This window comes from Pseudophryne corroboree, chromosome 5 (genome assembly GCF_028390025.1).
Source record: "Pseudophryne corroboree isolate aPseCor3 chromosome 5, aPseCor3.hap2, whole genome shotgun sequence".
Lineage (NCBI taxonomy): Eukaryota > Metazoa > Chordata > Amphibia > Anura > Myobatrachidae > Pseudophryne > Pseudophryne corroboree.
In genome coordinates, this window is record NC_086448.1 from 783,745,936 (window position 1) to 783,772,930 (window position 26,995).

The 26,995-nt window shown below is 46.6% G+C and overlaps 1 protein-coding gene and 2 pseudogenes across 1 annotated transcript in view; 1 reads left to right on the forward strand and 2 right to left on the reverse strand.

Moving 5' to 3' along the window:
* VWDE (von Willebrand factor D and EGF domains) overlaps positions 1-26,995 on the reverse strand; it is a 198,573-nt gene that overhangs the window by 18,665 nt on the left and 152,913 nt on the right. Inside the window, exons 21-28 of the mRNA XM_063925264.1 lie at positions 14,429-14,995; positions 11,533-11,628; positions 11,348-11,443; positions 7,374-7,469; positions 3,056-3,151; positions 1,604-1,699; positions 1,140-1,235; positions 892-987 (exon numbers count right to left, since the gene is read on the reverse strand). Coding sequence (XP_063781334.1) covers positions 892-987; positions 1,140-1,235; positions 1,604-1,699; positions 3,056-3,151; positions 7,374-7,469; positions 11,348-11,443; positions 11,533-11,628; positions 14,429-14,995 — 1,239 coding nt within the window. The remainder of the gene's footprint in view (positions 1-891; positions 988-1,139; positions 1,236-1,603; positions 1,700-3,055; positions 3,152-7,373; positions 7,470-11,347; positions 11,444-11,532; positions 11,629-14,428; positions 14,996-26,995) is intronic.
* LOC134929850 (5S ribosomal RNA) lies at positions 20,130-20,250 on the reverse strand (annotated as a pseudogene).
* Positions 22,460-22,580, forward strand: LOC134929851 (5S ribosomal RNA; annotated as a pseudogene).

The window sequence follows — 26,995 nt, forward strand, 5'->3', positions numbered from 1 at the left end:
TGTTTCTGGGGATTTCTCTACTGTATTTCTTTGGGAAAATGGCAGCCAAGCCATTATTTCCAGTCACCACCACCAGAGTGTATAATGGGCGGGATGTACTAATAGACATCGCCGCCCATTGTCACGATGCTAATCGCATTTGTACTGACATATGCGATTAGCATTGCGAAGGACAGCTCTCCCGATAAGCGATGTCCTTCGTGATCCCCGGCGGCTCCTTGACTTCTGGGTTTCGGCCCCTGGAGTTATTCTGCGCATGTGCAGACTGACGGCGCCGGCCGCGGGGCATGATGGGAGGGATCCGATCCCTCACACCAGCACTGCGGAGAGAAGACCATAGGCTTCTATGGGGTATCGCCAGCAAAACCCTGGCGAACTCCTCCGTGGCGCTGACCCAGCGGCCTGGGCTTTGTACATTAGGAAAATGCGGTAAACGGGGGTTTAACGCAATTTCCGCTTAGTACATACCGCCCAATGTATGGGTGTAGGGTGTGCCTGAACCCATTATATATGTAAGCTTATGGGTTTAAAGGTAACCTGTGGTTTTAACAAATTTGAAGTTACAGAGGAACCAGGACCAATTCTGGGGGCCTCTTATATGGATTTACCTTTCCACAAGGTGCTGGTGGGGGTGTGGCTGCAGGATGGGGCGTGGCTATGCCTCCTCATTGTATACATTACTATTGTGCAGGCTGCCACGTGGCGTGATCATGCACTGCAGGGGAATGTGTGATTATGCCCCCCCTGCACTCCCGGGCCCATGCGGGGGACCGGATAACCTGCACCCACTCCCCCCACTCTTAGTGCCCCTGCCATCGGTTATTATATCCTGATCACATAAGGATCCGGCAGTTTATCAATCATCATAGTCATAATGAATAGAAGACTTACGTGTGTTGCATCGCTTTCCTTTCCAGCCTGACGGACAAGAGCAAAGATTGGGTCCCACGCATTTACCTCCGTTCATGCATGTCGGATCACAAACACCTGACAACAAATAATGGGAACAGAATTTGCACAATACAAAGGGCAAAAGAAATGCTGTATTTATATATCATGCAATATGCCTTATACACACAGCACGGCAAGCAAGTCTTACATTACGGAGAATGGAAACAGTGTAAGCCTGAGTCACTCACTTGTCTGACACCTTTTACCAACGTATCCATCGGAGCAGCTGCAGATATTATTCCTCATGCACTGACCCCCATTCTTACAGGGAGGACTGCAGACCGCTGGGAGAAAACATAATGGAGGGAATCATTTTTAAATCACACAATAGCTGCGGTGTTGTTAGCAATTGGGCAAAACCATGTGCAGTGCAGGTGGGGCAGATGTAACATGTGCAGAGAGTTAGATTTGGGTGGTTTTTTGATGTGTTCCTTGCAATGTTAAATGTCTTAATTAGAGGCCACCAAGAGATCTCTTGGTGACGTCAATGGTCATTTAGAGCCTAGCAATGACTGCTAGTATACATGTTAAATATTTGTGTGTGTTTGTATATGTGGAACGTGTTTGTAAACAATTCCAGCAGTGAAGAGCCTTGCACAGCAGAACTGTACCCCCACATATCTTATGTAATGGAATAATACACGACACTCACCGTTCTGACACTGAGCACCAAAAAAGCCATTGAGACACAGGCAGACGTTGGACTTCAGGCAAGTGCCCCCATTGAGGCAAACAGGCTGGCACACCGCTAGAAGATCAGTTCAGAATGAATAAATGAGTTGTGCACATATACACAAATTAGGAACAGCAATGGGGGCTGGTAGCAAAATGGACAGAAAACCAAAAAAAGAGGAGTCACCCCCACCCCTGTGCGGCACGCGCCTGCTTCGCGGCCGCAGGTGAGTTTATTGTATATGTAGTATTTTCAATAGTGGTCTGGCCACACACCCTCATTGGCCACACCCCCATCCTCATTACCGTGGCTTGGTGAAGCTATCAGCGCCCCTGCTTACAGTATTTCAGCATTTTCATCAACATGCCCGTACTGAACTCTTCATACTTGAGAAAGCCCCTGTACACCCCTATTTTGCCACTCTAGTTGTAGGGTTTGATATGTGGAAAATGCGGGTGAGTTTTCTTCCTGAGCAAATGACAGAAGATCTGTTGCTCAGCACTCACTGTATATTTCCCAATAAATCTGCTGGTTACATGTATTAATGTAAAGATGTATTTTTCCTTCAGTTACTTGCCCAATTTTACTCCCCAAAAGACAACCAAGAAGCATAAGTAAAGCTATTTATTGTTTTACTCTCTTCTTATAGATAAGCAGTATCAGCAGGGTTTATGAGTAGAACCTTCCAGCGGATGGAATATGTACTGTGACAGGGACAGCATGATTTCTCATGAGGGTAATGTGGAACGGCAGGCTTTTGCAGGATTGGAGCAGCAACAGGTATGATGGAATCCAGTCCGAGTTTTAGCCGAGTCTGTTGTAAGCCACAGCTGGGCTAATCACTACAACTTGTCTGCTACCTTTAAAAATGTGTTTGTTCAGTAGGTCATTGCTCCTGATGCCAGCAAGCGACCACGCAATAGGTTGGGGGTCTGGGGTTATGTTAGGAGCCATTTGCAATCTGTACTATTTGTGATTACCAGAGCTTGGAATGTTGTGCTGCTGTTTTAAAGACTGCCTGTAAAACCTGACCTGCAAAGCCTGCATGAATGGTGTACCCTGCCTGAGGTGAAAATAAAGTGAATTGAACTGTACTCCGTCTATGTGGTTCTGTCACAGTACGTGGCTGGGATAAGCATAGATCTGTCCGTATCTGTTGTTCCTGGTCTTTCTTACTCCTTATAGATGTAACCCTAACATAAAACAGTACTAAAGGTTGTGTATAGGAAGGCCTTTATGTTACTGTCACTTTATTTCTGAAGCGTTAGAGACTCCTATATTATGTGCTGAAGCCGCCTCCAGCTTCCTACGTTCTACAACGTCAGAAGGACAAGATTGGATCCGGCAGATATAGGCAGCAATATGGCCACTATAAACCACCTAATGATCGGTAAACATATAACGGGAAATGATCAGTAATACCTACAGTACCTGTGCCGCAGGTAGGCCCGCTCCAGCCAGGTCTGCACTTGCACACATCAGGGGACACACATTCACCTCCATTTTCACAGTGCCGATTACACACCACTGCCAAAGACAATAAGAAAGTGACACATCAATGTAATAATATTGATGCAAATATCCATCATTGTATAATAAAGAGGCACTAATATCATGGTGATTATTTTAGCCTGGCTGCATCTTCTATGATACGTCTTCTTCGCTGTAATATCTGTTGAATACACTTTGTGCCCCAAGGAAAAGTTGTCTTCAAGTTCCTTATGGACCCGAGGGTAGATCTTTATCTATAGTGGGGATGTAGTTATGTGACCGAGGGTCACATAACCTCCCCCTACATCCCGAACAATGAAAATACCAGTAGTCGGCATGCCGACTACAAGGGACTATTCCCACTTGTGAGTGTCCACGACACCTGTAGGGTGGAAATAGAACCTGTGGCGAGTGCAGCGAGTGGGAATAGAGCCTGTGGCGAGCGCAGCGAGCTTGCCAGGGGCTTTGTTATGCTGACCGCTGGGATCACTTCCGCCGGTAACACGGCCCCAACCCCTATAGTGTATAGGACACAGGTTCTTTAGCTGCTGTTTAAGGGATGAGCTTTGCACCTGATGTTCAAAAATCTTCTAGCAGTTAACATTTACTTCTCTCCTGTAGGGCATCCTGGAACCATTTAGCAACTTTATAAATGTTTAATCCACTCCCTCTTCCTCCTACACCTCCATACTTCACACTCCCACCTGTCCTCTCCGGTTAGTCAATGACTGCCCTCTGATTACCACCAATCACACCCACTTCCAAGACTTCTCCAGAGCTGCTCCTAACCTATGGCGCTCTCTCCCTCTCTCTGTCAGACTCTCCCTCAGCATCCATCGCTCAAATACTCCCTTAAAATCACCTATTCACCTTAGCCTAGCAGATCTCTACCTGACCATGGCCAGTATTTACTAAAAATCCGAGTTTGGACGATTTGTGCTTTTTTTTCTAAGTCCCAATCCGGGAATTCACTAAGCAGAAAACTCGGCAGTGTCTGGTCTATTTGTAATGGTTTGAATGGCAAAGTTCAGAAATCCGAATGAATAGACCATCGGTCAAACGCGGCTGTTATTTCATACAATACGGGTATTCACTATTCATTCGTATTTGGGTGTTAGTCTCTGAGTGCTCAAGTGCGGGTCTGTTTTTTTTAGATTCGTTAAAAAAAGCAGCAAAAAAATAGACCTGCTTTTTCCAGTCGAGTTTGGATAACCATGCACGGATCAGTGAGATCTGTGCATGGTTATCTATGGGAAAGGGTCTGTTTAGTGTAAAAACAGAAAAAAAAATTACGTGGTGTCCCCCCTCCTAAGCACAACCAGCCTCGGGCTCTTTGAGCCGGTCCTGGTTGAAAAAATATGGGGGGAAAAATGACAGGGGTTCCCCCATATTTAATCAACCAGCACCGGGCTCTGCGCCTGGTCCTGGTTCCAAAAATACGGGGGACAAAAAGCGTAGGGGTCCCCCGTATTTCTGAAACCAGCACCGGGCTCCACTAGCCAGGTACATAATGCCACAGCCGGGGGACACTTTTATAGTGGTCCCTGCGGCCCTGGCATTACATACCCAACTAGTTACCCCTGGCCGGGGTACCCTGGAGGAGTGGGAACCCCTTAAATCAAGGGGTCCCCCCCTCCAGCCACCCAAGGGCCAGGGGTGAAGCCCGAGGCTGTCTCCCCTATCCAAGGGCGGCGGATGGGGGGCTGATAGCCATGTGTAAAAAATGTGAATATTGTTTTTAGTAGCAGTACTACAAGTCCCAGCAAGCCTCCCCCGCAAGCTGGTACTTGGAGAACCACAAGTACCAGCATGCGGTGGAAAACCAGGCCCGCTGGTACCTGTAGTACTACTACTAAAAAAACACCCCAAAAAAAACAGGACACACACACCGTGAAAGTTTATTACATACATGCACACCTCCATACATACATACTTACCTATGTTCCCACGAGGCTCAGTCCTCTTCTCCATGTAGAATCCTTGGGGGACCTGTGAAAAAAATTATACTCACATAATCCAGTGTAGATTGTGTCCAATGTATAATCCACGTACTTGGCAAAACAAAAAAACGGAAACCCGACCACGCACTGAAAGGGGTCCCATGTTTACACATGGGACCCCTTTCCCAGGACCCCCCCTGACTCCTGTCAAAGAGGGTCCCTTCAGCCAATCAGGGAGCGCCACGTCGGGCCACTCTCCTGATTGGCTGTGTGCTCCTGTAGTGTCTGTGAGGCAGCACACGGCAGAGATACAATGTAGCGCCTATGCGCTCCATTGTAGCCAATGGTGGGAACTTTGCGGTCAGCGGTTGACCGAAAGTAACCTCACCGCTGACCGCAAAGTTCCCAGGAGCACACAGCCAATCAGGAGAGTGGCACGACGTGGCGCTCCCTGATTGGCTGAAAGGACCCTCTTTGACAGGAGTCAGGGGGGGTCCTGGCAGACGGGGAAAGGGGTCCCATGTGTAAACATGGGACCCCTTTCAGTGCGTGGATCGGGTATGCGGTTTGTTTTTTTGCCAAGTACGTGGATTATTAAAAAAGGACACGACACACTGGATTTAGGTGAGTATAATTTTATTTTCAGGTACCCTGGAATCGACGTCGAGACGTGGGCCGAGTCGGCATCTGAATATAGGTAAGTATGTGTGTGTCGGAATGTATGTAATAAAGTTGTACTTTCAAGGTGTGTGTGTCCTGTTTTTATTTGGGTATTTTTTTTGCAGAAGAACTGTAGGTACCAGCGGGACCGTTTAACCTCCGCATGCTGGTACTTGTGGTTCTCCAAGTACCAGCTTGCGGGGGAGGCTTGCAGGGACTTGTAGTTCTTGTGCAAAAAACAATATTCTTTTATTTTACACTTGGCTATCAGCCCCCCATCCGCAGCCCATGGATGGGGGGACAGCCTCGGGCTTCACCCCTGGCCCTTGGGTGGCTGGAGGGGGGGGACCCCTTGATTTAAGGGGTCCCCACTCCTCCAGGGTACCCCGGCCAGGGGTGACTAGTTAGTGATTTTATGCCAGGACCGCAGGGACCTATATAAAAGTGTCCCCCGGCTGTGGCATTATCTTTCTGACTAGTGGAGCCCGGTGCTGGTTCAAAAAATACGGGGGACGCCTACGCTTTTTGTCCCCCGCATTTTTTGCACCAGGACCAGGCGCAGAGCCCGGTGCTGGTTGATCAAATATGGGGGTACCCCTGTCAATTTTTTACCCATATTTTTTCAACCAGGACCGGCTCAAAGAGCCCGAGGCTGGTTATGCTTAGGAGGGGGGACCCCACGCAATTTTTTTCAGATTTTTAACCACTTTAAAAACCTTTTTAAGGTACACAATGAAGCCCAGCACGGATCTCACAAATCCGTCCTGGATTCCTTGTGTTTTGTCAGGCAGTGTTTTACTCATCACTCCCGTAAAACACTGCCTGATATTACGAATCACATCGACATCGGAAAATACGAATTGTGAAAAGTCGGCAGCTTAGTGAATGACCGTATCAGGATTCAAAAAGTTGCAGTAAAATGCACCCGATACCATTCGAGTTCAAACACCCTTCAAAACGGCCAAAACACGAATCTTTGTAAATATACCCCCATGTATCTACCCAATCCTTCCCCTTTCCTTTTAGAATATAAACTCTTGTGAGCAGGGCCTTCCGTCTTCTGGTTTCCTCCATCTAATTAAGCTAACCGAGCCAATAGGTATATGCTATGACTATGCCTATACATGTAATTATGTATCTATGTTATTGTGTTACTATGATTCCCCCGTTTCGTATCTTTGCTCTGTATTGGCTTGTAGAAATTTGTGGCACCTTATAAATAAATGCTAAAATAATACTATAAATAGGACAGCTAAGCATTTCTAATATATAAATAGTTGTTGGCAATGTATATTTTTTATATGGTGACTGCCTATCTCAGTCCTTCCCAGGCATATGTGCTGGTACGGAGTGTGCCCAGGAGAGTACTGGTCAGGGTAGGCATGTGTGTGTGGGGAAGGGGGGGGGGGGGGGGGGCACTGTTGTGTTGGGGTCCTGGTTCCCCCACCTATAATGTGTTACTGGAGGGATGGGATGATGTAAAAAATTATATAGCAACCCGACAACACAAACTTTCATAGGTTTGGGAAGAATTTAATTCAGCACAAGACGTAAGAGCAAAAGACGTAAGAGCAATAGCAAGCCCGCAGTTCTATTGTGCTGAGCAATTGTCACACTAGCAGCATTGCATTACGCAGCAGGTAATATAGAACACTTACTTGTTTCGCACCACGGTCCAACGTAACCAAATGGACAGGAGCAGACATTCCTAGCCTGACAGATGCCTCCGTGTTGACAGGGCGGATCACAATAAGCTTATGGTAATAATAATGAAAAAATACTGTAAACATACACCGTTTTATTTATAATACAACTATTGCTACTGAATATGTTGTACTTGGCAAATAAATGATCACTCTAAATGTATTTTGCACACTTTTACAATGGGTTTGATTTGTGCAACATGCTCTATGCTGAATAAATCAAAATCATGCTTTTTCTACCGATACGCTATGCAAAATTATTGAGCTGCAGTACCCAACGCAGCCTGCAGGTGGCGAGATGCTGCTTTGTTCCACAGATGTAGCATCAGAGGTACTGAGAGCCAATAACTCATTCAATTGCACTGGGGGTACCATATTCGTATACATTGTATACATAATGAAGAGAATGATGATAGTTGCTTTTCACAATGTGGAAAGGACATAACAGAGAGTCTGTAACAAATTATTTGCAGTAACAGAGAACCTTTAATACCTGCAAATTTTAAGGAATTAAGATGTGGGACCTTATTCAGCTTCAGTATATTAGCAAAACTGCAACTGGCTACAATCGCATACTGGGGGCCGCCCAGCACAGTACAAGGCCGCCCAGCATGCAAATACCCGGCAGCGATGCGGTCGCAATGCAATTGTGGAAGCCCCCCGGCCTCCGCAGCCATGTTTTCATCACACAGCCGCCCCAAAAACAGCGCCACCCTGCTCTCATTTTTCCTGACAATCATGTTGGGGTCGCATCCTTCCGGGATGCGACTGCAATATGCCAGGCCAGGCACATGCATTGCCGCCGATGCACATGCGCAGTACAGCACGGGTTTGGAGTATGCGAACGCAACGCATCTCCGACCTATGCTGAACAAGGTTCTTAGTTAGGCAGGATATTGCTCTACAGCTACTGAGGAGCGGCCAATCCCAGAGTCTGCTAGTGGCTGAATTACGTCAGTTTTCCTCCTATTGTTGGTTTATGAATTTGAGGTAATGGGCCTGAATGTAAGTTGCAGGCAGCTGCATTAGCGTACTTCTCTGAGTCAGGCCCTAGGTTCTCTGAATATCTGTATGCGGCCACATTCAGACCTGTTTGTGGCAAAATCTCCCAACATCAGCGGTGTAAGTGGGCGGGTACGGGTGGGTACGGCGTACCCTTAAGAATGTAGCCGTGGGTACCCCGTACCCACCGCCGACGGGCCACCGCTCCCTCTGCTGCTGCTCACCGCCGCTGCTGCGAGGGGAGGAGAGCGCAGCGTGCGCCTCTCCTGCCCATCAGTGTCTACCTTCAATTCAGCACCGGCCCGTGGGGGTAATTCCAAGTTGATCGCAGCAGGACATTTTTTAGCAGTTGGGCAAAACCATGTGCACTGCAGGGGAGGCAGATATAACATTTGCAGAGAGAGTTAGATTTGGGTGGGTTATTTTGTTTTTGTGCAGGGTAAATACTGGCTGCTTTATTTTTACACTGCAATTTAGATTGCAGATTGAACACACCACACCCAAATCTAACTCTCTCTGCACATGTTATATCTGCCTCCTCCCCTGCAGTGCACATGGTTTTGCCCAACTGCTAAAAAATGTCCTGCTGCGATCAACTTGGAATTACCCCCCGTGAGCCAATCAGAGCTCGTGGACCAGCAGCCAAGGCCCCTGATTGGCTGCCAGACCGCAAGCTTTGATTGGCTCACGGATCGGCGCTGAATTGAAGGTAGACACCCGCACCGCCGCCAGAGACTGAGGGGCAGGAGAGGCGCACGCTGTGCTCTCCTCCCCTCACACACAGAAACAGGACAGCAGCAGCGGTGAGCAGCAGGGGAAAGGGGGGGGGGGGGGGCATGTGTACCTGGCACTGGAGGCATATCTGGCACTGTGGGGGCATTTCTGTATCTGGCACTGCGGGGACATGTGTATCTGGCACTGGGGGCATATCTGGCACTGGTGGGGCATTTCTGTATCTGGCACTGGGGGCATGTGTATCTGGCACTGGGGCATATCTGGCACTGCGGGGACATGTGTATCTGGCACTGGGGGCATATCTGGCACTGGGGGGACATGTGTATCTGGCACTGGGGGGACATGTGTATCTGGCACTGGGGCATATCTGGCACTGCGGGGACATGTGTATCTGGCACTGGGGGGACATGTGTATCTGGCACTGGGGGGACATGTGTATCTGGCACTGGGGCATATCTGGCACTGCGGGGACATGTGTATCTGGCACTGGGGGGCATTTCTGTATCTGGCACTGGGGGCATATCTGGCACTGGGGGCATTTCTGTATCTGGAACTGGGGGGCAATGTATATCTGACACAGTGGGGGTATTTGTGTATCTGGCACTGTGAGGCAACGTATATCTGGCACTCAGGGGACATTTGTGTATCTGGCACTATTGGGGTCATATGTGTATCTGCCCCTCCCCCCATATGTGTATCACACCCCCATTTTCATTGGCCACGCCCCGTGTGGCATTTGGCCACATCCATTTTTTTGGTGCGCGCGCACACACAGTACCTATAAGAATTTTTTTCTACTTGCACCACTGCCCAACATGCAGCTGTCCAGGAATTGTGGGAGCAGGGCTTTGTTCCAATAATCTGGAAATTACTGAGCAGTTTTCCCATTTTCAGACAACCCCTGTATCTCCAGCAATTCCATGTGATGTCCTCCAGATGGTGTGCCCCATTTAATATCACTGCCAAGCTTGTTGGACTTAACCTATAATTATGTGCGACATTGTACTGGACTGACTACGTCCTTTGCCCAATCAGTGCCTACTCTTGGAGATTTAAGTCTTCTGATCAGCTATGTAGACTGAGGCAGCCAACGTGGCTGGACCAGGAGCAGACAGTGGTTAAGGCTCTAGGGGGTAGAGGGACTCTGCAAGAGGTACCAGTGATACTAGGTACACACTTGGGGGTATATTTACTAAAGTGCGGGTTTTCAGAAGAAGGGATGTTGCCCATAGCAACCAATCAGATTCTACTTATGATTTATCTAGCACCTTCTAGAAGATAACAGCTAGAATCTGTTATGGGCAACATCTCCACTTCTAAAAACCAGCACTTTAGTAAATATACACCTTGGTACAGGACCGTCTCAACAGCATTGTAGGCATTGGGCAAAGCAATGCACTGGTGCCCCTACCCATCCATTTACGGAAATAAATTAAAATAATAACTTTCCCCTCTTGCAGTCCCGCGCCATCTCTCCACATGCTTCCATACAGTGAATGGCTGTAATCACTCTGATTGAGGATAACTCCAGCCATCCACCAATCAGCATGCTGACAGCCTTTCACTGTCTGGCTGCAGACTGACAATTCTGCCCTCTGATTGGTGGATAGCTCTATGTCAGCATGCTGACAGTCTTTCAGTGTCTGATTGAAGGCTGAGAATGCTGCACTCTGATTGGTGGATAGCTCCAGCCATCCACCAATCAGCATGCTGACATCCTTTCACTGTGTGGCTGCAGACTGAGAATGCTGCACTTTGATTGGTAGATAGCTCCAGCCATCCACCATTCAGCATGCTGACAGCATTTCACTGTCTGGCTGGTAGAGAATGCTGCCTGACCACTCTGGTAATTCACAATCAGAGTAGCTGGGCAGCAATCTCTACATGCCTCCCAAGAAGCACCGGAGACACCAGCTCGAGGGCAAATGCTCCCGGCCCAGCCTGCCCCTGCTTGAAAGCCCCTAGAATTGTGGAGCCCTGTGCAGCTGCCCAGTGAGCCCATACGTTAAGATACCTAGAAACTTGGTACCTAGAAACTTGAAGAAATTAAAAAAACAAAAAACATTTATACCCTTGGCGATATTTTCAGTGTGTTTGTAGCATCTAAAACGCTCTATACAGTAGAAATCTAACAAAAACCGCAATGCACAATGACTAATCAGTAATCTGGGAGATCAGCACTTAACGTTCACCTTCATCACATGTGGCCCCACCATATCCCGGAGCACATTCACAGACATCAGGACTCACACACTTCCCACGGTTCTTGCAGTTTGGTCGGCACACAGCTGTAGGAGATCAAGTCTAATTATAAGGAGGCGCATTATTCTCAGCTGTAAACATTTACTGGGACAAATGACTGAGCGCGGACGCTTACCCGTCTGACAGTTGTATCCAGAGAAGCCTGGCTTACATTTACAGACGTTGGGTGCAGAGCATTCCATATTCCTTCCGCATGGATGCCGGCAAATTGCTAAGTAAAGGACAGATAATTAATGAGAGAATTAAAGCTATGTTAACATAAGTCAAGGTTTTAAACCAGAGAAAATGCTGCGTTGGAAGTCACTATATCTATGAAAGTGTTTATTGCATTCCTTAAGATGCTGCTACATCCTCTAAAAGCATGTATGAGAAGGAGACAGAGGGTTCTAAATCAGTTTTGTACGGGACCCACGTTTTATTTGTGAATTATTGGTGGTCAGTGATAAAGGGCAATACAGAAAAAGTGGCAAAAGCTTTTTCGGAAGCATCGCACACTGTGATCTGCGCTGGTGCGCTGTGATTGCAAATAAAGGGCCTAATTCAGGTTTGCTAGCAAACCAAAAAAGTTAGCAATTGGGCAAAACCATGCTGCACTGCAGGTGGGGCAGATGTAACATGTGCAGAGAGAGTTAGATGTGGGTGGGGTGTGTTCAACCTGAAATCTAAATTGCAGTGTAGGAATTAAGCAGACAGTATTTACCCTGCATAGAAAGAATATAACCCACCCAAATCTAACTCTCTCTGCACATGTTACATCTGCCCCACCTGCAGTGCACATGGTTTTGCCTGATTGCTAACTCTTTTGGCTTGCTAACAAACCTGAATAACCCACAAAGTGCATGGATTTGAGAAGCAAGATGGCGGTGTTTGCATAAAGGGCCGCCATGAAAAGTTCTGCACCCCGGTACTTTTAAGGTGCGTGGCCAAGGGGAGCATGAACACATTACACTGCGCATTGGTGACGCTACACAACACAGTCTTAAGGGTGCAGCTGCAGCTTCCTGGCAGCCTCGTATCCACATAAAGGCCCTGGCCTGGTTACTTTATACCTGCCCCCCTCTCAGTGCCCCTGTTTGTGAAGGAACACAATCCAGTGGGAACAGGCCAATATCTCTTTTACCACTCATATTTATTGTCCTAGCACCTCTCATTGGGGGTCATTCCGAGTTGATCGCTCGCTGCCGATTTTCACAGCGCAGCGATCAGGTAAAAAAATGGCTAAACTGCGCATGCGCCGTAATGCGCACACGCGTCATACGGGTGCAAAGAGCATCGTTGTTGTGCACTGGATCTAGCGAAGAATCCATACGCACAGCCGATCGCAAGGAGATTGACAGGAAGAAGGCGTTTGTGGGTGTCAACTGACCGTTTTCTGGGAGTGTTTGGAAAAAGCAGGCGTGTCCAAGCATTTGCAGGGCGGGTGTCTGATGTCAATTCCGGGACCGGACAGGCTGAAGTGATCGCAGCGGCTGAGTAAGTTCAAACCTACTCAGAAACGGGTGTGGTTCATCAAATCGACAGTGTTTAGGTCGACAATGTTTAGGTCGACCACTATAGGTCGACAGTCACTAGGTCGACATGGATGGAAGGTCGACAGGGTTTCTAGGTCGACATGTGCTAGGTCGACAGGTCTAAAGGTCGACATGAGGTTTTTTTTTTTTTTTTGGTGTCGTTTTCTTCGTAGAGTGACCGGGATCCCAAATTAGTGCACCGCGTCCCCTCGCATGGCTCGCCATGCTTCGGGCATGGTGCCTTCGCTCCGCTACCGCTTCGCTCGGCACACTTTACCGTTCCAATCGTAGTCCACGTGGATCGTTAAGTATGAAAAAAATCAAAAAAAGAAAAAAATGTGAAAAACTCATGTCGACCTTTAGACCTGTCGACCTAGCACATGTCGACCTAGAAACCCTGTCGACCTTCCATCCATGTCGACCTAGTGACTGTCGACCTATAGTGGTCGACCTAAACATTGTCGACCTAGACACTGTCGATCTTCAGACCGGATCCCCTCAGAAACTGCACAAAACTTTTTTGTACCACTCGGCTGTACAGGCGTTCGCACACTTGCAAAGCGAAAATACACTCCCCCGTGGGCGGCGACTATCTGATCGCAGTGCTGCAAAAAGTAGCTAGCGAGTGATCATCACCCCGGAATGACCCCAGAGACCCTCACTGTTTAACCATGGGTAGCAAGGGGGTGAGTTATAGGGCCTAATTCTGAGTTGATCGCAGCAGCAAATTGGTTAGCGGCTGGGCAAAACCATGTGCACTGCAGGGGAGGCAGATATAACATGTGTAGAGAGAGTTACATTTGGGTGGGATGTATTCAAACTGAAATCTAAATTGCAGTGTAAAAATAAAGCAGGCAGTATTTACCCTGCACAGAAACAAAATAACCCACCCAAATCTAACTCTCTCTGCAAATGTTATATCTGTGTCCCCCCCCCCCCCCCTGCAGTGCACATGGTTTTGCCCAATTGCTAACAAACTTGCTGCTGCGATCAACTCAGAATTACCCCCATGGTTTGTTAAGTTAAACCCAAAACTTGAAATAACCTTTTAATTATTTTACCTGTCGTGTTATAAAAACATCATGGATAGGATGTAATATGTTGTTAATAAAGCATGTAGTTAGTATTTGATATTACAGTATTATTTCCTATTTTCTTCACCTTTGCAGTCATCTGGGTGACAGAACGTAAAAATTTTTTTATCTGAAAATGAATTAAGTTTGGGTAACAACAGATGTAGCCACGCTCATCCAGCCTGCAGCTTGGCGTATTCGCAGCAACATAGGTGCGGCAAGTGTGTCCGCGACTCGGTCACGCGCGCATCTAAGTACGCGAGTCCATAGGAATACATGAGCGGCGTACTTAGATGCAGGTCCAACATACACAGTGGAATGGGTCAGGTATATAATAGCTTTGCAAAGTGAGGATCATGTGGGACCAACACTAAACAGAATAAACCTCTCTTTGCCCATCTTTGGGAACCCAACACACGTCTTATACCTTTGCAAGTTACTCCGTCGCCATAATAGCTGTAGGGACATCTTCCACATTTGAATCCACCATCTTTACCCGGTTCACAAGTAACTCCGCGGAAACACGGAGAATCTGCACAAGTTAGTTTCTCCGGAGCTGCGGTAAATGGGCTCTTCAGCTCTCCCGCCAGTTGCTTTCTGTTGTATGGAAGCGAAACGTTATCTACGTGGAAACTCCGCTCTAGCTTGTCAGAGACTCTGTTTGGCGTTGCGCTGTCCTCGGTCTTCTTGGCGGTGTATTCCTTTGAGGCCTTCTCGTGCAAAGCTGTCCGGTATCTAGAGATGTTGGTGACAGTTCTCGCAGTGGGAAATCCATTGGTACCTGTTCCGCTGTAGCCAGACCTGGATAGATGACTGGTGAACCAGCCGTTGTGGGAAAGGTGTGTAGTCGTTCTTCGGCCGTTCAACATTTTTGAATATGTGGTTCTCCTTGTGTCCACGATGGTCAGATGCGATGGGGCCCTCCGCGTGGTTTGTACAGTTCCAGTTCCTGAACTCTTGTCACGTGCCGCGTTGCTGGGATCAGCAGGAGAATCTACATGTGTACATATGAAAATATAAATTATACATACATATTTTACTAAGAAATAAACCATGCCAGTGTATGTTCTGTAAAACACATTAAATATTACATTATTACAGATATGAATAACACCTTGATTGGCACATATCTTAACCTTGTTACTACACACACACACACACACATAGCCGCCGCCCATGGAGAGTGAAAACCTGCCCTGTGCAAGTGTGCGATTGCATGTGTACGGCATGCGAAAATTCCGCCACACAGCGGACATCTGCAAATCCGTTTGCAACTCAATTCCCATCGAATGATTTTTCCATACTGTGTAGTCTGTGCGCAGCCCAGGACTTATGGTGCCCACACATATGTGCGATTGTCCGTGATACGATAATCACGCTGCGATTTCCCTTGAAGCTCCCCGTGCCATAAATCGCTTCTGAAGTGCTTTTTTGGCCATTCAATGTGCATATGATTATGCGACAAATCGCATGCCCATGCGACCTGAAATTGGGTGATCGAATGCATAATAATACATTGGTGGGCAGTGTGGGGCCATAATAATACATTGGTGGGCAGTGTGGGGCCATAATAATACATTGGTGGGCAGTGTGGGGCCATAATAATACATTGGTTGGCAGTGTGGGGCCATAATAATACATTGGTGGGCAGTGTGGGTCCATAATAATACATTGGTGGGCAGTTGTTAGGGTCTCCTGCCCTGTGCTGCCACGTCGTCATGGCAACCGGGGGACAAGTGCTAGTGGAGTAACCTGAGCGCAGCTGATACTCCGGTTCGGGTTTTTTGCTGTGCAGTGGTTATAGGCTCTGTGCACGGCAGGGGATCCGGTGCTGGTTTTTGTGCTCACAGTCTGTGAGGTCTGAGTGGGGCGTGGACAGCACCTGCTTTATAAGGCCTCTTTTCAGGGTAAGCAGATGCTGCTGAATCTTTGTTGGTTAGTCAGTTCATGAAAGTTAGCCAGTACTGTGTAGCTTTGTATTTGTTTGTTGCTTACTGCAAATAGGTCTGGGGATTTGGTATTACACTCTGCCAATCCAGACCTAGCAGTAAGACTGGAGTCAGTCGTTTAGCTTGCTGGGGTTCTGTACTACTCTGTGAACTTAGCAAGTTTGCGGCTGTATTCTAAGACTTGCCTGTCTAATCCTGTCTCACTGTGCTAGGTGTCAGGGGTCAGTTTAGTGGCAGTAAGCTAAAACCTGTGCACTGCAAGTGAGAATCAGGATTGTGGAGAGTCTCCTTGTGTCTATCATTCCATCTCTGACCAAGGAGTTTACTGCCACACCCGTTGGTAACCCTTTAGGGTTTTGCTGTTGCCCTTAGCAACAGCATTTCGGGTTCTCTACGTATTAAAACACAACATCTTGCTTTTTCCATCTGTGCAGTTCTAATACAAGGGAGATACCCAGTTCCTTAGCCTTTGGGCTTCTCTGTTCACTTTCTGTGTATTTTGTTACCCTATCACCTTCTGTGTACGTTGTGTCATATTCCCCAGTTTGTCTGTGAGTCCATTTGTTTTGCATAACAGTTCAAACACCAGTACATTCCTGCAGACACTGGAGTGCATAACAGTTCTGACACCAGTACTTTCCTGCAGGCACTGGTGTGCATAACATATTCAGCAGCCCAATACTCCTGTTGAAATTTTGTGGGAATATGGAGCATACCCCTCAAAATACGTTGCAACAGGTGGTCGATCAGGTGCAGGTCCTGACTCGACAATTTAATGATTTGTCCATTAAAATGCACACCTCCCAGGCTGCTGGCGGAGCTCCCGCAGCAGCAGCACCTGCAGGGGTTAAGGAGCCGAAAGTAAATCTCCCGGATCGTTTTTCTGGAGATCGCTCGCAGTTCTTTTGTTTCAAGGAGAGCTGCAAGCTATACTTCCGGCTTAGGCCTCAGTCTTCTGGGTCGGAGATTCAGCGGGTGGGCATAGTGATTTCCTTGCTACAAGGAGACCCACAGGTCTGGGCATATGGGTTGCAGCCTGACTGTCCGTCGCTTAAAAGTGTTGATGCTTTTTTTACGGCACTGGGCATGTTGTATGATGACCCTGACAAGACGGCCTCAGCCGAGGCTCAGATTTCGATCCTTAAGCAAGGGCGAAGGCCAGTTGAGGTTTACTGTACGGAGTTTCGGAGGTTGGCCCATGATACCCAGTGGAATGACCCAGCCCTGAGACACCAGTACCGAAGAGGTCTTTCTAACCAGATAAAGGACCAACTGGTACAATATCCCTTGCCTGATAGCTTGGATCAGCTCATGCAGTTATCCATCCGGGTGGATAGACGGCTGAGAGAGCGTAGGCTTGAAAGGGAGACTGAGGTTTCCTTCCTTCCCAAGGGAACCTCAGACTCTGAGGAATTTTCTGAGGAGCCTATGCAGATTGGGGCTACCCGCCTCTCCTCGCGTGAGAAGACGCGGAGGAGACAGCAGGGGTTGTGTTTGTACTGTGGGAATAAAGGTCATGTGGTAGTATCATGCCCAGAAAAGCCGGAAAACTTCAGGGCCTGAGGGTGATGGGAAATATCCTGTCAGGCCAGAAGTCAGAATTTCCCAAGAAGACTTTTATCATTCCGGTGACCTTGAAGATCCTCGGTCAAACTGTCAAGACTGAGGCCTTTGTGGACAGTGGGGCCGACGGGGTTTTTATGGACCGCCAATTCGCCCTGAAACACTCTGTTCCCTTAGTACCCTTGGCATCGGAAATTGAGATTTGTGGGTTAAACGGGGAACCATTATCCCAAGGTAAAATTACCTCTTGCACTAGCCAGATTTCTTTGTTTATTGGAGCCACACACTCTGAAAAATTGTCCTTTTATGTGACTGTCTGTACTTTTGCCCCATTGGTGTTGGGGTTACCCTGGTTAAGGGCCCACAATCCTCAATTTGACTGGGTCTCTGGGGAGATTCTTAGTTGGGGTACTGATTGTTTCAGGAGTTGCTTGAGCCTTCCAGTCAGGCTCTCGCAGCTAAGTTTGCCAGGATTGCCAGGGTGTTATGCAGATTTTGCGGACGTGTTCTCCAAAAAAGTTGCAGAGGTACTACCTCCCCATCGCCCCTATGACTGTGCCATTGATTTGTTGCCAAATGCTAAGCTTCCCAAGAGCAGGTTGTACTCCCTGTCACGTCCTGAGACTCAGGCTATGGCAGAGTACATTCAGGAGAACTTGGCTAAGGGATTTATCAGACCTTCACAGTCTCCAGTTGGGTCGGGGTTCTTCTTCGTGGGTAAAAAGGACGGTTCGTTGCGACCCTGCATCGACTTCAGGGAATTGAACCGTATCACGATTAAAAACTCATACCCACTGCCTCTCATTTCGGTCTTGTTTGACCAGCTTCGTACTGCCACCATTTTTTCTAAGATTGACCTACGCGGTGCGTACAATCTAATCCGAATAAGAGAGGGGGATGAATGGAAGACTGCCTTTAATACCCACTCAGGGCATTATGAATATTTGGTGATGCCTTTTGGGCTCTGTAATGCCCCGGCAGTCTTCCAGGATTTCATGAATGATGTGCTCAGGGAATATTTGGATAGATTCTTAGTTGTATACTTAGATGACATCCTAATCTTCTCCCATTCCCTGGAGGAACATCGGAAGCATGTACGCTTAGTCCTCCAGAAACTCAGAGACCACCGGCTTGGGGCGAAGCTGGAGAAATGCGAATTTGAAGTTCAGCAAATCGCATTTCTAGGATATATTATCTCCCCAGAAGGTTTCCAAATGGAGGGTTCCAAGGTACAGGCAGTCCTGGATTGGGTGCAGCCCACTAGTTTGAAGGCGCTTCAGCGTTTCCTGGGCTTTGCGAATTTTTATAGACGATTTATCGCTGGATTTTCGTCTATAGTGGCGCCCTTGGTGGCACTCACTAAGAAAGGGGCGGATGTTGCTCACTGGTCTTGTGAGGCTAAAGCGGCTTTTGCCCGTCTCAAAAGGGCATTTGTTTCGGCCAAGGTGCTGCGACACCCAGATCCAGAGCGTCCTTTTGTGGTGGAGGTGGATGCCTCTGAGATGGGTATTGGGGCAGTGCTTTCTCAGATGGGAGTGTCTGATAATCGCCTTCATCCCTGTGCTTACTTTTCCCGTAAATTTTCGCCTGCCGAGATGAATTATGACGTGGGTAACCGGGAATTGTTGGCTATTAAGGATGCACTCGAGGAGTGGAGACACTGGCTTGAGGGGGCTAAGTTTGTGGTCTCAATTCTCACCGACCATAAGAATCTGGCATATTTAGAGTCAGCGAAGCGTCTCAATGCCAGGCAGGCACGATGGGCTTTGTTTTTTGCTCGCTTTAATTTTTTGATAACATATCGCCCTGGGTCAAAAAACATCAAGGCTGATGCGCTCTCGCGGAGTTTTGCTCCAATCCAGGAGACCACCGAGGAGCCATTGCCCATTGTTTCCCCATCATGTATTAAAGTGGGCATTACCCAGGACCTCTTATCATTAGTCCTTAGAGCACAGGAGCAGGCTCCTCCAGACCTTCCGGTAGGTCTTTTGTTTGTGCCTCCTAGGTTAAGACAGCGAGTGTTCCTGGAATTCCATGCCAAGAAGTCGGCAGGTCACCCGGGTATTGCCAGAACTCGGGAGTTGCTATCTAGGGCGGTGTGGTGGCCCTCGGTGGCTAAGGATGTGGATCAGTGGGTACGGGCATGTGACATCTGTGCCCGAAATAAGACTGACAACAAGAGAAGAAAGGAGACTCTTTTTAGGAAGCACTCTTATACAGATAGTAATGTATGGCTGATTGCCACAATAGCTGACTAAAATTCAATACTTTAATGATTTTCGTTAAAAAATTAATTATTGAGGAGTTCAATACGCGCCAATATCTGTTTAAATAGTGACATTGCGAAAATATGAAAAAAATATTTTTAATCAATAGGGTACAAATACCTAATATAAGCCGAGATGGGTAGCTTTGTGATTTCGTGATTTGAAAGACACCAGCTATGGGACAACCTGTGGTCAAAAATATATTTATTCAATATATATATATATGACCATCATTTGAAGACTGCTGTGTATCCCAAACTGGGAATTGAATCCTAGCAGGTAGTTAAATCATAGGTCATGACCGATAGGCGAATCAATGCTCTATTTCAGTGACAGACAGGGTAGCAAATACTTGCAGTACCAGGGTGTTCCTTGGTGGTCTCCCATCCAAGTACTTAAACCGGCCCTCCACTGCTTGGCTTCCAAGATCAGATGAGATTGGGCATCTCCAGTGGGGTATGACCGCAGACCTTATGCTTACCCTTGTCACACTGTGTCCTTAATTGGGCACAGGTAAGAGCCAATTTGTGATATTGTGTAGACCACAGGTGTCTAAGTAGCTGATGAAAAGGAATACAAAGACACAAATGTCAGATACCCATCTAAATATTCACGGTGGAGGTGGTCGCAAATACAAGTAGAAAAACACACCTATTCTGCACATATAATTAAGAATATCTATAGCGTCTATTTCTAGATTGAGCAGAAAGGGAGGCCTCCAAATTTGGACTCCAAGACCTCAAAAATAGTTGTATCCCACATATACTCTGGATTATGCAGTAAGGTATACCAAATTAGTGATATTCCAGCTCCAGTACCCCACCATAATTAACCTTCAAATAGCGGGGAGACAACACAACAAAATTTATGCCACATAAATCATCAATTGAGTGTTTTTAAAGGAGCACGGAATTCTGCATAACACACATCAGGAATATATTCATGTGTTTGATAAAATCCTAAATTGGATGTATCAACATACACTAATGGATTATGCAGTAGGATATATCTTGAATAGTAATATCTCTGACTCTAATACCCCACCTTAGATCACCTTCAGGTAGCGGGGGAGCAACACGAACAGAAAGTATACCACACATATAATTAATTAGGTGTTTTCAAAGAAAGCATGGATTTGTGAATCAAACGTAGAAAAAACATTTGTGTATTTGATAAGCTCCAAAAAATAATCGATGCCTCTGCATCTAAGATCTTGGTAGCTAATAAGCACTTTTTTTCAACTATTGTTTTTTTATATATGTTGCTCATGCAAGAAATGAGGTATTCTCTGTGCCTTCTGGGTATGAATTTATCATGCACAGAGAAAAAAGGAAAAAATGCTTGAGTCACGATATTACCTTATCCGGTTATGTAATAGTTTTGTGGTGTCCTACTTGTATAGAGAAGAAATGTCAGGGAAAACCTTGTGGAAGGTGCTGGCCGCGTCTGCCCGCGTGTTGCCTGCTGCTGTGCTCCGGCCGCACTGTTCTTCCTGTTAGGCTGGTTCCCGTAGGACGCCCTGTGACCAAGCAATATTGCGAAACGTACGTCAGGCAGAAGGTAAGAGAGGTCTTACCTCACGGTCACGTGGTGCGCACACGTGACCGCAACTAGCCGATCACGGCGGAGTTCGTCGCTACGGGAACCAGCCTAACAGGAAGAACAGTGCGGCCGGAGCACAGCAGCAGGCAACACGCGGGCAGACGCGGCCAGCACCTTCCACAAGGTTTTCCCTGACATTTCTTCTCTATACAAGTAGGACACCACAAAACTATTACATAACCGGATAAGGTAATATCGTGACTCAAGCATTTTTTCCTTTTTTCTCTGTGCATGATAAATTCATACCCAGAAGGCACAGAGAATACCTCATTTCTTGCATGAGCAACATATATAAAAAAACAATAGTTGAAAAAAAGTGCTTATTAGCTACCAAGATCTTAGATGCAGAGGCATCGATTATTTTTTGGAGCTTATCAAATACACAAATGTTTTTTCTACGTTTGATTCACAAATCCATGCTTTCTTTGAAAACACCTAATTAATTATATGTGTGGTATACTTTCTGTTCGTGTTGCTCCCCCGCTACCTGAAGGTGATCTAAGGTGGGGTATTAGAGTCAGAGATATTACTATTCAAGATATATCCTACTGCATAATCCATTAGTGTATGTTGATACATCCAATTTAGGATTTTATCAAACACATGAATATATTCCTGATGTGTGTTATGCAGAATTCCGTGCTCCTTTAAAAACACTCAATTGATGATTTATGTGGCATAAATTTTGTTGTGTTGTCTCCCCGCTATTTGAAGGTTAATTATGGTGGGGTACTGGAGCTGGAATATCACTAATTTGGTATACCTTACTGCATAATCCAGAGTATATGTGGGATACAACTATTTTTGAGGTCTTGGAGTCCAAATTTGGAGGCCTCCCTTTCTGCTCAATCTAGAAATAGACGCTATAGATATTCTTAATTATATGTGCAGAATAGGTGTGTTTTTCTACTTGTATTTGCGACCACCTCCACCGTGAATATTTAGATGGGTATCTGACATTTGTGTCTTTGTATTCCTTTTCATCAGCTACTTAGACACCTGTGGTCTACACAATATCACAAATTGGCTCTTACCTGTGCCCAATTAAGGACACAGTGTGACAAGGGTAAGCATAAGGTCTGCGGTCATACCCCACTGGAGATGCCCAATCTCATCTGATCTTGGAAGCCAAGCAGTGGAGGGCCGGTTTAAGTACTTGGATGGGAGACCACCAAGGAACACCCTGGTACTGCAAGTATTTGCTACCCTGTCTGTCACTGAAATAGAGCATTGATTCGCCTATCGGTCATGACCTATGATTTAACTACCTGCTAGGATTCAATTCCCAGTTTGGGATACACAGCAGTCTTCAAATGATGGTCATATATATATATATTGAATAAATATATTTTTGACCACAGGTTGTCCCATAGCTGGTGTCTTTCAAATCACGAAATCACAAAGCTACCCATCTCGGCTTATATTAGGTATTTGTACCCTATTGATTAAAAATATTTTTTTCATATTTTCGCAATGTCACTATTTAAACAGATATTGGCGCGTATTGAACTCCTCAATAATTAATTTTTTAACGAAAATCATTAAAGTATTGAATTTTAGTCAGCTATTGTGGCAATCAGCCATACATTACTATCTGTATAAGAGTGCTTCCTAAAAAGAGTCTCCTTTCTTCTCTTGTTGTCGTGTTTACAATATATTTCTGACTCGTGGGAGCACCGCTGATGGGCAGTTTTTTTGACACATAAAAACAAGGAGTGTATTACCTTAAGTGTCTACTTCCCAAAATGAGAATCTATACCTGAATTTTATTATCAGCTAATTACAGATAGTCTATCATCTCACATATACACCTACTACACCAGTGCGGTTTCCAATTCTCTTTTTTTCAAATACCCGAAATAAGACTCCTAGAGGGGTTCCTGTTGGCCCATTACATCCACTCTCTATCCCATCTAAGCCATGGACCCACATTTCAATGGATTTTGTGGTGGACTTGCCCAAATCCTCGGGGATGACAGCCATCTGGGTTGTCGTTGACAGGTTTTCGAAGATGGCGCACTTCGTTCCACTGGTTGGGCTGCCATCAGCCAGACGCCTGTCTGAATTATTTATGCTGCATGTTGTGCGTCTCCACGGGTTGCCACTTGATGTGGTCTCTGACCGCGGATCCCAGTTTGTGGCCAAATTCTGGAGGGCATTTTGTTCCGATCTCCAGATTTCTGTCAGCTTGTCGTCAGGCTACCATCCGCAGTCTAATGGGTAGACTGAAAGGGTGAACCAGTCCTTGGAGCAGTTCCTCAGGTGTTATGTCTCCAAGTGTCAGACTGACTGGGTTGCTCATCTGTCCATGGCGGAGTTTGCCTATAACAACGCGGCTCACTCTGCTACAGGGATCTCTCCCTTCCTTTGTGTGTATGGGCATCATCCTAAGGCCAATTCTTTTGACCCCCTGGATTCCACGCCTGGTGGTTCCTCTGTGGTTTCGGTCCTTAGAGGTATTTGGCGGAAAGTGAAGAAAGCCCTTGTGTCTGTGTCATTAGTGACCAAAAGGGTTTTTGATAAGCGGAAAAGACCCTGCAGCTTCAAATTAGGAGACTTCGTCTGGTTGTCTACCAAGAATTTGAAGTTGAGACAGCCATCTCATAAGTTAGGGCCCCGGTTCATCGGCCCTTATAAGATCACCAGGGTTATCAATCCGGTGGCATTTCAGTTAGATCTGCCCCGTTCTTTGGGTATCAATAAAACATTTCATTGTTCCCTTTTAAAACGGGCGATTAGTAATCCTTCTTCCAGTGGAAGACCTTCCCCTCTTCTGATACGTGGCCAGAGGGAGTTTGTTGTTGAAAGGATTCTTGACTCCAAGGTGGTTCGGGGTCGGCTGTCATTTTTGGTGCACTGGAAGGGGTATGGCCCGGAGGAGCGGTCGTGGGTGCGCAGTTGTGATCTTCATGCCCCCAGACTGATACGCTCTTTCTTCTCGCAGTTCCCCGATAAACCCGGTGGTAGGGGTTCTTTGACCCCTCGTCAGAGGGGGGGTACTGTTAGGGTCTCCTGCCCTGTGCTGCCACGTCGTCATGGCAACCGGGGGACAAGTGCTAGTGGAGTAACCTGAGCGCAGCTGATACTCCGGTTCGGGTTTTTTGCTGTGCAGTGGTTATAGGCTCTGTGCACGGCAGGGGATCCGGTGCTGGTTTTTGTGCTCACAGTCTGTGAGGTCTGAGTGGGGCGTGGACAGCACCTGCTTTATAAGGCCTCTTTTCAGGGTAAGCAGATGCTGCTGAATCTTTGTTGGTTAGTCAGTTCATGAAAGTTAGCCAGTACTGTGTAGCTTTGTATTTGTTTGTTGCTTACTGCAAATAGGCCTGGGGATTTGGTATTACACTCTGCCAATCCAGACCTAGCAGTAAGACTGGAGTCAGTCGTTTAGCTTGCTGGGGTTCTGTACTACTCTGTGAACTTAGCAAGTTTGCGGCTGTATTCTAAGACTTGCCTGTCTAATCCTGTCTCACTGTGCTAGGTGTCAGGGGTCAGTTTAGTGGCAGTAAGCTAAAACCTGTGCACTGCAAGTGAGAATCAGGATTGTGGAGAGTCTCCTTGTGTCTATCATTCCATCTCTGACCAAGGAGTTTACTGCCACACCCGTTGGTAACCCTTTAGGGTTTTGCTGTTGCCCTTAGCAACAGCATTTCGGGTTCTCTACGTATTAAAACACAACATCTTGCTTTTTCCATCTGTGCAGTTCTAATACAAGGGAGATACCCAGTTCCTTAGCCTTTGGGCTTCTCTGTTCACTTTCTGTGTATTTTGTTACCCTATCACCTTCTGTGTACGTTGTGTCATATTCCCCAGTTTGTCTGTGAGTCCATTTGTTTTGCATAACAGTTCAAACACCAGTACATTCCTGCAGACACTGGAGTGCATAACAGTTCTGACACCAGTACTTTCCTGCAGGCACTGGTGTGCATAACAGCAGTGTGGGTCCATAATAATACATTGGTGGGCAGTGTGCCAGCATAACATTGCATTGGTGGGCAGTGTGGGTCCATAATAATACATTGGTGGGCAGTGTGGGTCCATAATAATACATTGGTGGGCAGTGTGCCAGCATAACATTGCATTGGTGGGCAGTGTGGGTCCATAATAATACATTGGTGGGCAGTGTGGGTCCATAATAATACATTGGTGGGCAGTGTGCCAGCATAACATTGCATTGGTGGACAGTGGGCCAGCATAATAATACATTGGTGATCAGTGGGGTAGCCTGCATACCTTGTTTGGCAGAGAGCAGCATGTGTCCTCCTTCTTCCAGTATGAACTTCAGCACAAGGGGTGGATGGGAGTGTCCAGGAAATTAGGTCAAAACAGCACAGATCGCACATCATAGCGCGATAAATCGCATGTGTTTAAAAACAACATGCAATCGCACATGCGATGCGATATTATGTGCAGCACATAATATATTGAGATGCGAGATTCGACCAGCGTTCCCGCGCATCACGTTGCGGGACACATGCGATTGGCGTGCGATCCATGCAATTTGTCGCTGCGATATATCGCAATCGCATAATTGTACCCGATATCTCACAAGTGTATGGCCAGCATAACTCCTACAGTGCGATACAAAGAGGCTGATCGGGTCCGGAACTGACGTGACACACCTGCCCTGAAAACGCTTGGGAACGCCTGCATTTTTCCTGACACTCCCAGAAAACGGGCAGTTACCACCCCCAAATGTCCAGTTCCTGTCAATCACCTTGCAAACGCTCGTGCAATCTAAATTTTCGTACCATCCTGTCGCTGTTTAGGGATGCGCCTGCGCATTGAGGTGCATACGCATGCGCAATCATTCGATAATCGCCCGCTGTTCTATTTCGCGCAACAGCGATCAGGTCTGAATGGGGCCCCAAGTACAAGCCAATCAGCTCCTAACTTCCATGTTACAGGCTGTGTGTGATAAAGTACAAGCCAATCAGCTCCTAACTTCCATGTTACAGGCTGTGTGTGATAAAGTACAAGCCAATCAGCTCCTAACTTCCATGTTACAGGCTGTGTGTGATAAAGTACAAGCCAATCAGCTCCTAACTTCCATGTTACAGGCTGTGTGTGATAAAGTACAAGCCAATCAGCTCCTAACTTCCATGTTACAGGCTGTGTGTGATAAAGTACAAGCCAATCAGCTCCTAACTTCCATGTTACAGGCTGTGTGTGATAAAGTACAAGCCAATCAGCTCCTAACTTCCATGTTACAGGCTGTGTTTGAAAAATGACAGTTAGGAGCTGATTGGCTGGTAATTTTTACTCTCTACACTTTATCATTCTCCAAGGCTTAGTACATATGCTCAATTCCACTCCTGGCGTGACCTCTTTGACCATGTACGTCCTGCTGCTGTCAGGTCCCCTGATCACTCATTATAGATAAGACAATCACTGATCAGCGTAGTGAGGTCTCCTTGTAATATAAATAAACACAGGATCACATTCATAATTAATATATTCTTATATATTTTATGTCACCAACAGTTACTGCATCAATGCTTTGATCCCAAACTGGATCTTGTCAAGAAAGATATCTACAAACACTAAGGGGTAAATTTACTAAGATGGGAGTTCTACTTAAGATGGGATGTTGCCCATAACAACCAATCAGATTCT